At 50.6% G+C, this 10,526-nt stretch overlaps 1 protein-coding gene across 1 annotated transcript in view; it reads right to left on the bottom strand.

The window, feature by feature from the left end:
- Positions 1-10,526, bottom strand: part of LOC140735154 (high affinity nerve growth factor receptor-like) — a 46,623-nt gene that overhangs the window by 18,902 nt on the left and 17,195 nt on the right. The window contains exons 6-12 of the mRNA XM_073059943.1: positions 8,995-9,137; positions 8,226-8,361; positions 7,094-7,420; positions 6,524-6,585; positions 1,733-1,835; positions 956-1,129; positions 488-618 (exon numbers count right to left, since the gene is read on the bottom strand). Coding sequence (XP_072916044.1) covers positions 488-618; positions 956-1,129; positions 1,733-1,835; positions 6,524-6,585; positions 7,094-7,420; positions 8,226-8,361; positions 8,995-9,137 — 1,076 coding nt within the window. The remainder of the gene's footprint in view (positions 1-487; positions 619-955; positions 1,130-1,732; positions 1,836-6,523; positions 6,586-7,093; positions 7,421-8,225; positions 8,362-8,994; positions 9,138-10,526) is intronic.

Here is a 10,526-nt window from a genome sequence, read left to right as displayed (position 1 = left end):
AGACAGACGGGAAGGCTCAGACAGAGACAGTGACATTGAATACAGGGACAAGCAAACACACACACACTCAAACATACAGATATACACAGTCACGCACACACAGATACACACTTCTCCCTCACCTGTTTCCTTCACAATCTACAATTTCCATTCTCCACATATCTGCATTTGCTTCACCTTTCCTTCCCTGAAAACAACCTACTCCATTCCTTTGTCTCTCCCTCACTGTCCCCTCTCACCATCTATCTCCCTGCCTCATTCACTCACTCTCACTGCTTCACTCTCCCTCCTACACCTTCCTCCCTCATTCTCCTTTCCTCTCATGAATCTTTCCTTCCCTCCCTCAAATGCTCCCTCTGTCCCTCATTTTCCAACCCTCTGCCCCTCTCTAACACTCTTTCCATGTTCACTCCCTCTCTCTCAGCCACACTTCCTGCCCTCTCCCTCTCCCTCTCCCAACCTCTCCTCTGAATGAGGTGATCCTTACCTTGACCGCCACCAGCATTGGTTCCTCCCCATCCCTGTGTTTTTGCCACTCTGCCAGGAACACCTTGCCGAAGGCTCCTTCTCCGAGCTCCCACTTCAGACTGATGTCCCTCCGGTTGATGTGGTGCACAGCTGGAACAGGAGAGACGTCCCATCCGGTGTCAGGCCAACATGCCCAGAGCATGTAACGAGAAATCCTGCCCGAACCCTTACCGCTCGCGGCAATCCTTTGATCCAGCATTCTCCTTGCCACCCGTCCTGCAACGTGCACCAATCCCTTCTGATCACCCCTCCCACGGTGCGTTGATCCTTTCTCACCACCCTTCCCACAACGCAGAGCACCCTCATTACCTTTCCCGTGACTCGAAGCTCCCTCACTACCTCTCCCACAGCGCAGCACTCCCTCATTCGCTACCCCCACAGTGCGGAGATCCCTCTTTGCCCCTCCGGCACCATGGCGCTCCCTCACCAGGGTCGTGATCCTTCAGGAAGGAGCGGGACTCCCAGAAGTATTGTGGGTTCTGGATGGCATGGCTCTTTGCCTCCTGTTGATCGCGGGGCAGTGGGCTGGCACTGATTCCCAGGTTCAGGAAGTGCAGCGAAACCCCCGCTTCCTCCTCTGCTCCCAGCATCTTTGCCTCCCCTGAGAAGGGACAATGGAAGGGAGTGAGGGAGGGTCTGAACTCACACACTGACCCTTCCCTGGGGAATACCCATCTCTTCCACCCCCACTGCTCCATCTTCCTCACTCACACACCTCCCTTGCCTCCCCAATTCTTCCTCCCTCAAATGTTCTCTCCCCAACGTCACTATTCTCGTCCCCACCATCTCTCCCTTCATCCTCACTTTCCATCACCCTTCTCACCTCATCCTTCCCGTACTTCTCCCTCACCTCATCATTCCCCTACTTCTCCCTCACCTCCTACTTCCCCGTCACTTCCTTTCCTATACCACTCCACCTCTCCCTGTTCTTTCTGCATCCACTCCTCTCGCACCCCTCCCCTCCTCTTCCATTTCCTCCCTCCTCCCCATTGCCTCCATTCCTCTCCTTCCCTCTCACATCTGTTCCCAGCCTCCCCCTCCTGTTCTTCCATCCACTTCCCACTGCCACCCACACCATCCCTCCTTCCCTCCACCCCTTCCCTTCCACTCCCTCTCTCTCCACATGCACCCTTCCCCTTTCATCTCCATTCTCTCCCTGCCACTTCCCGCTTGTTCCCCTCGCTCCCCTCGGTTGTGTGCTTACGGTTGTGATGCAGCTTGCTGTCGGTGCGGACTCGGTGAATCGCGGTTAGCACCAGCATCAGGAAGAGCGAGGCCAGGACAGCCAGTCCCACTGGCACCCACACCTGTGGGTAGGACACACAGATACAGAGGGTGAGGACTCTTCCACTGACTGCACCCTTCTCCCTCACTCCCTGAGGCTGGCAGGGGCAAGAGGTGGACAATGGGCTGAATGGTCTCCTAACATTAGGAGGTCACATGGCATGGAAACAGGCTGTCCAATGCCAACCACGGTGCCCATCTGAGTGCTCCCACTTGCCAGTGTTTGGCTAAACCTTCATACCTATGAATTTATCTAAGAACCTCAAAGACAAAGATTAGTTTTATTTGTCACATCAGAATCAGAAGCACAATCACTTTATTGTCAATATGTGAAACCTGCCAGAATTGATTGCAGTTCAGTGCCAAGCATCATAAAACACAGAGCAGTACCACAACAGACAACACGATAGCAGTAACAATTTATAAGACAATTGGGCAAAATGGAGTAAAACAATCAACAATTAGTGCAAAAGGTCAATCATCAAACTTAAATAAATGTGAACGTATGAACAGAATAAATAATTATCAACAGAACAAGGAGAAGAGGAAAGACCATTTAACAGATATTGTGCAGAGACAGTTAGGAAATAACACCCAAGTGAGTTTTGTTGAGAAGCTACAGGAAAGAAGCTTCAGTGATGACGTGTAGTTCTGGTGGTGATTGACTTGCGGCGTCTCCCCGATTCAACAGCAATTTTTTAGCTCTTTTCTTCGCTCTGGCGATGAACAGGTTTTTTTAAATGTTGGTAGCTGACAGCCAATGATCTTCTCTGCTGAGTGGACCACTCACTGAAACCTGGATTTGGAGAGGGAGGAGGCGGTAGGGAACCTACTGGTGATAGCGGTGTTCACAGCACCCTCAATGATGGCTGAGTGAAAACTCATCAGGGGTACGCCCTGAGGGGCAAAGTTTCCTAATGCAGAGTAGGAAGAATGACCTTATTGGGCTTTCCTAATGATGAGCTTGTCCCATTTCCATCTATTGGCAATGGTAGTCCCCCGGGAATTTGAATTTTCCATTTAGAGTAGGGGAGATTCAAACAAGAGGACATGAGTTGAGAGTTAAGGGGCAAAAGTTTAGGGGTAACACGAGGGGGAACTTCTTTACTCAGAGAGTGGTAGCTGTGTGGAATGAGCTTCCAGTAGAAGTGGTAGAGGCAGGTTCGATTTTGTCATTTAAAGTAAAATTGGATAGGAATATGGACAGGAAAGGAATGGAAGGTTATAGGCTGAGTGCAGGTAGGTGGGACTTAGGTGAGGGTAAGCGTTTGGCACGGACTAGAAGGGCCGAGATGGCCTGTTTCCGTGCTGTAATTGTTATATGGTTATATGGCATGACCACAGACATAGCCTGACCATTAACTTCCAAGGGGAGGGAAAGGTAGGGGATTTCAGCAGAAATTAACCCTCATTTCTATAGTCCTGATAGCATTAAGCTCCAAGTTGTTGCGAGCACACCATGCTGCAAACAAAGCAGTCTACCTCTCTTTGATAGCAGGACACATCATTATTAGAGATGAGATCAACTAGTCGTGTCATCTGCAAACTTTAATAGATTTGTCTGTGGAAGTACAGTCATTTGTATAAAGTGAGAATATAAAGGGAAGAACCTGGGGAGAGCCTGTGCTTATAGACATTGGACTGGGCAAGTAGGAACCCAGCCTTCCATACCGCTTCCTTCGAACAGGAAGCTCGTAATCCCCTGACAGACAATGTCGGGTAAAGCTAGCTGGGTAAGCTTTCTGTGGAGCAACTCCAGAACAAGAGTACTGAAGGCAGAGATAAAATCCACAAACAAGATCCTCACATAGATGTTGGGGGAGTCCAAATGTTTAAGAGTGTAATAAAGGCTCAACTTAACTGTATCCTTAACTGAGCAATTTGCTCTATAAGCAAACCATAGCAGGTCAAGAAGAGGATCAGTAATGGACTTAAGGTAGGCTAACATCAAACGCTCAAAGGTTTTTACAACTACTGAAGTCAGAACAACTGACCTATAATCATTACGTATATTGATCTTGTCTTTCCTGGGAACTGGAACGATTGTAGCAACTTTAAAGCAGTCTGGAACCCTGCATAATTGCAGGGAGGTGCTAAATATCTTGGTGAAGATGGGCTAGCTGATCTACACGGTGCTTTAGCATTACCAAGCAAGACAGCTTCAGAGACTGCAGCTTTCTTAATGTTCTGTTTTCCAAGTAGTTCGTGGAGGTCATCTTGATTCACAGAAAGTATAGAGTGAGATGGAGGGACTGGATTCAAAGTTGAAAGTAAATTTATTATCAAAGTACATATATGTCACCATATACAAACCTGGCATTCATTTTCTTGTAGGTCAATTCAATGATTTATAATAAGTAAATTGATAATAATTTTGATAATAAATTTACTTTCAACTTTGAATCATAATCATAACAACCATAACACGATCAATGAAAGACAGCCTAACTACTGCATTCAACCAGAGTGTAGAAGATAACAAACAAACTAATATAGAAGCAGAAATGATAATAATAAATAAATAAGCAATAAATATTGAGAACATAGGATAAAGAGTCCTTGTGAGTGAGTCCATTGGTTGTGGCAACATTTCAATGTAGGGGCAAGTGAAGTTGAGTGAAGCTGTCTCCTTTGGTTCAAGAGCCTGATGAATGAGGGATGGCAGCTGTTCCTGAACCTGGTGTTGTGAGTCCTGAGGACCCGGTACCTTCTTCCTGGTGGCAACAGTGATGAGGTCGTTCCCTAGGTTGTGGGGGTCCTTGATGATGGATGATGCTTTCCTGTGGCAGCATTTCATGTAGATGTATTCAATGGTTGGGAGAGTTGGTGATGGTTTCTCCGTGATTTGACATTCAAGGTGAGCATGGAAGACATTGAGCTGATCTGGAGGCAAAGCCTTGCTATCACCTATGTTGCTTGATATAACTTTATAAGAGATGATAGTATTAAGCCCTGCCACAACTATCGAGCATCCTTCATTGATTCCAGTTTGGTCCAGAATTGCCACTTCGCTCGTGAAATCATACCCGTACCTCTGGTAACTTTTTTGGTCACCAGACTAGAATGGGGGATGGTGATATGGGAGTGACTGTGAAAGGGAGCGGGGAGGACCGATCATAAAGAAGATAGGGAGCAGGAGGCCAGGTAGGGGCTCAGCATTACAGGATCAGAGGAAGTGAGAAGAGATAGATGTCGGTTGTCTGTATCAAACCGGCAATAAAACTGATTGAACTGATTACCTGGGGTAGGGAGGCTCCAACATAGCATGCTCACAAATTACCAAGACTAACCCATATGTCTTTGGAGTGTGAGAGGAAACTGGAACACCCAGAGGAAACCCACACAGTGATGGGGAGAATGTATAAACTCCTTATAGAAGGCAACAGGAATTGAACACCATTTTATATGTTGTTATTGTACTTGCCTCAACTACTTCTTCTGGCAGCTGGCTCTATATATTCACCTCCCTTTGGGTGAATACATTGCCCCTCAGGTTCCTGTTTCCCCTCTCACCCTAATGCCCTTTAGTTTTTTATTCACCAACCTGGGGGAATGCTGTGACCATTCACCCTGCCTATGCTCCTCATAATGTTCTGCAAGATCATTCTCAGTCTCCTATGACATCAGGGTGGTCCGTGAATCCATGAACACTACCTCCCCATTTATGCACTACTTCCTCATTTTTTAATATTCTGAGCTAATTTCTACGGATGTACAACATTCTAACTGGTTGCATCACTGTATGGTTGGGTAGGGGGCCACTACACAGGCCTGGAAAAAGCTGCAAGATAGTTGTAAACTCAGCCATGGGCACTGGCCTCTCCACTACAGAGGGCATCTTCAAAAGGCCTCAAGGAGGTGGCATCAATCATGTAGAACCCTCACCATTCTGGACATACCCTCTTCTCACTGCTACCACCAGGGAGAAGGTACAGGAGTCTGGACACACACACTCAACCATTTCAGGAACAGCTTCTTCCCCTCCGCATCAGGGTTCTGAAAGGCCCATGAACCCATGAACATCACCTCACTACTTTGCTTTCTTTCTGCAAACCTATATTTTATATATTCTTATTGTATAGTAATTTTATATATTGCAGCGTACTGCTGCCACAAAACAATAAATATCACGTCAGTGAAAATAAACCTGACATACGTTCTGTTTATTTATTTTGTAATTTATCAGAATTTTATGTCTCTGACTGTACTGTTGCTGCAAAACAGCGGATTTCACATCATATACATCAGTGAAAATAAACCTCATTGGGTTTATTGACTGTGACATAGATGACTTTGAAACCTGATGGTCAGGAATGTGACAGGACACGTCCCACTAGCCTGGGGAGTGCAGTTCCAATAATTCCCACCTGATTCGTAGTCCACCCATCACTGCTGAACACCCCCTCCCTCCACCACCGACGCACAGTGGCCGCAGAGTGCGCTGTCTACACAAAACACTGCAGTTACTCACCCAACCCTTCTCCAGCCTGATGCCCCTCCCACTCAGACACACCAACGGAGCACGACCACCTGCAGGTTCCCCTCCCCTCCCTGGGGAAGTGAGTTCCCATTTCTGCAGTGAGGCCGTGTGTCTGGGGGAGGGAGGGTAGGCGATGATCTGACTTAAAACCGGTGCGGACCAGGGAAATCCGGCTGTTTAATGACGTTGAGGTGTTCCCAGGGAACCCAGACCCCGAACAAAAATACTCACTCCGAAGGTAGGCTCCTCCTCCCGGGCCGTCACGTTCCTCGAGGTGGTGGTCTCCCTCGCTGCTGTACAGGGTAAAAGATACAGACATCATGTTACAGCTTCGGACTGGGGTAATAATGTCAGTGAAGAGGGTAAAGCCACTTGACCTGTCCCCAGTGACAAACAGTCACCCCTCTTTTGCTCACAACACCCCTTCACTCTCCCAACCCCTCCCTCTCCTCTTTCCCTCCCCAACCTCCCTACTTCTCTGACATAGCCACCCTCATCGGTCCTCCTACCCCTCCCTCTCATCTACCCTGCCTCATTCTCTCACTCCCTCCTGTTACACTCCCCACTCATTCCCCTCCTTCATCTTCTCCTCCCCCTCTCCCTTTCCCAGCCCCTCCCTCCCACTTCCTGTCTCCCTCTCCAACCCTTTCTCTCTTGCCCTTCCCTTCCCTCCTTCCCCTCCTCCCCTCAGCTTTTCTCTCTTTCCCCCTTCCCCATCTCCACCATTCCATGCTTCCCTGGGCTTGCCACCACTTCCAACTTCCCCCCTCCCCAATTCCCTGCACCCTCCCTGCTCCTCACCGGGGGTGGTGGGCTCGCTGAGGCAGATGTCGAGGGGCCCGTCCATGAAGTGCCCCTGGGCGGAGGCGCGGGCGCTGCCCAGTGGGTTCTCGATGATCAGCGTGTAGTTACCATTGTTGCAGTGGGTGGGGCTGGCCAGCTCCAGGCAGCCGTGCACCTCGTTGGGGGCCTCCTCATAGATGGTGGTCCAGCTGATGAGGCTGTTGGGCAGCTCGAAGGGGCCGTGGAACCATCGGGTGTGGGGCCGAGGGTTGCCGCGCATCACGAATGGGAAGCACCAGTTGTGGTGGTTGACAGCGTCTGACAGGCTCAGGATCTCCGGCTTATCTGTGGGGGCAGCGTCAGAGGTCAGCACAGTTTCAGGGGTCAGAGGTCAGCACAGTTTCAGGGGTCAGAGACCAGCACAGTCTCAGGGCTGTCAGGAGTTAGCGCAGTTCGAGGGCTGGAAGTCAGCACCTTAGCAGGGAGTCAGACGTTAGTGCGCTCCAAGGAAGGGTCGGAGGGCAGCATTGTCTGATGGGTCAGCGCCATCCTGGGGGGTGGGGGAGGGTAGTGGTCATATGTCTGTGAGGTCCGAGGGGGATCAGTGGGCATGAGCCCACGAGGGGTCAGAGGTCAGTGCTGACCAAGGGATAAATAGGTAGCACCATTTGAGGGGGCTGAGAGATTGACAGAAACCAAGGGATATCAGAGGTCAGCATGTTCTCAGGGGTTATAGGTCAGTGTGGCCCAAGGTTCAAAGGTCAGTGCAGTCTGAGGGGTGTGGGGTCAGAAAAGCTTGATGGCTGTCAGATTTCAGCAGATTCTGAGGGGCTCGAAGGTCTGTGTACTCTATCGGAGTCAAAGGTCAGGACAGTCGGAGGTGACCTTCATTGCCCTCAGGATAAGAGAGAAAGGGTGATAGAGAACAAAGCAGGAGACAGAAGGAGAGGAAAAGGGGGGATGGAGGGAAGTAATGGAGGGGGGAATTGGAGTAGGGAAGAACGGGGGGATTGGAGAGAGACAGGAGGGATTGGGGAAGGATTGGGGCAGAGATGGGGAGGCATGGGGAAGGGATGGAGGAATAGAGAGGGTGGGCAGTGTTTAGGATTGGGGAGGGGGCAGAGAGATTGGGGGAGGAGCGTTCCCTTACACAACACTGAGAGGGTGAGGGAGACCTCTGTGGCCCCCACCATGTTCTCTGCCCAGCAGCTGAGGGTGTTGCCATTCTCCTCGGGGTCGACGTTGATCAGGATAAGCGCTGCTTCCTGCGGCCGAGCAGCATCCACCTGGGGTCAGAGCAGGGGTACCTCGTTCAGTCAGGACCCCGGAAGGGGACGGAGCCTGTTCCTGCCACAGCAACTGCCCCACCACACTCAGAGGCCTGTTCCCCATCAACACTCCCACACCCCAGTCCCCTCACCACAGAGCCTGTGTGCCCCAGTCTGCACTCTGACACCACCAATGATCTATCACAACACACCAACCCAACAGCCCTGTCTAACATCCCAAAAGCCCAATCTAACGCGGCAACTCAACACCCCAGTTCAACTGCTACAACCTAAAATCACAACCCAACACCTCAACCTAACACATTAGCACCCTAACCCAACACCTCAACATCCCAAAACTCCAAACCAACATCCCTACGCAACACTCCAGCCCATTAGCAAACCAACCCAACGTATCAACACCCCAATCCAGCATCTCAACAACTGATTTCAGTTCCCCTTCCCAACATCTGAACAACCATACCCAACATCTCAACCAACCAATGATACGCCCAAATTCTGACCCCAACCCAACACCCAGAACGAGTGTCAAGTCAAAGTTCTACCCCTAACAGCTAACACAAAACACTTCCCTAATGATGACCCCGCCACAACACCCAGTCCTCAAAATCTGTACCGCATTGTTCTCACCTGCAGGGAGTATCGGGACCTGACCCTCTCCAGTAGCCAGTGGACAGAGGGTGGGGGCAAACCCGAGGCACGACACAGGAGGGTGAGGTTCTCTCCTTCCCTCACTGTCAGGTTCTCTGCGTCGATTACAGCCTCCGCCACACCTGCAAGGGAAAGGTCACCACCAGGATGGTGCCAGAGGTCAGTGGGGGAGGGAGAGGGCCAAACAGTACTATCTCCATACACACCCCAGACACACTGCAGGTACCACATTTGTCACGTCCGCCATAACAATTCCTCCTGGATCCAAACTGTTTCCCCCTCCAGTCTTGTCCCCATTCCCTACCCTTCTTCTCTCCTCCTCCCTTCCCCTTCCACACCCCTTCTCCTCCCCCTCCCTCCTCTTCCTTCTATCCTCCTTCTCCCTTCTCCTCAACTTTTCTACCACCTCCTCCTCTCATCCCTCACTCTCTCCCCCTTTTCCCTCTCCTTGTACTTCTCCACCTATCTCCCTCTCTCCCTCCACCCCTCTCCCTCCCCATTCTCCTCCCCTCTCTCTTCTTTTCCTCCCCTTCTCCCCTTCTTCTCCCCCTCCCTTTCCTCCCCCTCCCCTTCCCTCCCCTTCACCCCTCTCATTTGCCTTTCTCCTTCCCTCTCATCCTCCCCCTCCTCCGCACCTCTCTCACCCTTCTACTCCCCTCCCCTCCATCACTTCTTCTCCCCACTCTCTCCCTTTCTCCCCTCTCCTTTCCCTCCTGTCAACTCTCTCCTCCTCCTCCTCCTCCCCTCTCCCTCCCCTTCACCATCTGTTTCCCTCCTCCTTTTCATCCCCTCCCCATCACCCCTCTCGCTTGCCTTTCCCTCTCCTACCCTCCCCCTCCTCATCCCCTCTCTCACCTTTCAACTTCACCCCCCACCTCCCCTTTCTCCTTCCCTCGCCCTAATCTCCACCCCTCCCCCTCCCTTCTCCTCCCCTCTCTCACCCTTCTCCTCTCCTCTATCTTCACTTCTCCCATCTCTTCTCCTTCCAATTCCCTCTCCTCCTGCCCTCCACACCCCTCCATCTTTACTCCCCCAACTCCTCCTGTTCCCCTTCCACTCACCTTCCTCACCTCTCTACTTTCCCCCTTCCACTCCCCATCACCTTACCCTCACCCTTCCCTATCCCCTCCCACTCCCCTCCTTCTCTTCTCCTCTCTCACCTTCCTCCTCCTTTCCCCCATAGACCAAAATCCTCTCCACATCCACTCTACCAAGATTTCAACATTCAATAGGTTTCAATGAGGTCATCCCTCAGCCCTCATTCTTCTGAATTCCCGTGGGTAGAGGCCCAGAGCCCAAATGCTTTTGATATAACAAGCTTTTCAATCCCAGAATCATTTTCATGACCTTCCTTTGAAACACTGTTTTATAAAGCTTCAACATTACATCCTTGCTTTTAAATTCTAGACCTCTTGAAATGAATGTGAACATCACATTTGCCTTCCTCCAGCACTGACTCAACCTGCAAATTAACCTTTAGGGAATCCTGCCCAAATACTCCCAAGTCCTTT

The sequence above is a fragment of the Hemitrygon akajei genome, chromosome 11 (assembly GCF_048418815.1).
Source record: "Hemitrygon akajei chromosome 11, sHemAka1.3, whole genome shotgun sequence".
In the NCBI taxonomy this organism is placed as follows: domain Eukaryota; kingdom Metazoa; phylum Chordata; class Chondrichthyes; order Myliobatiformes; family Dasyatidae; genus Hemitrygon; species Hemitrygon akajei.
This window is presented reverse-complemented; position numbering and strand designations above follow the sequence as displayed.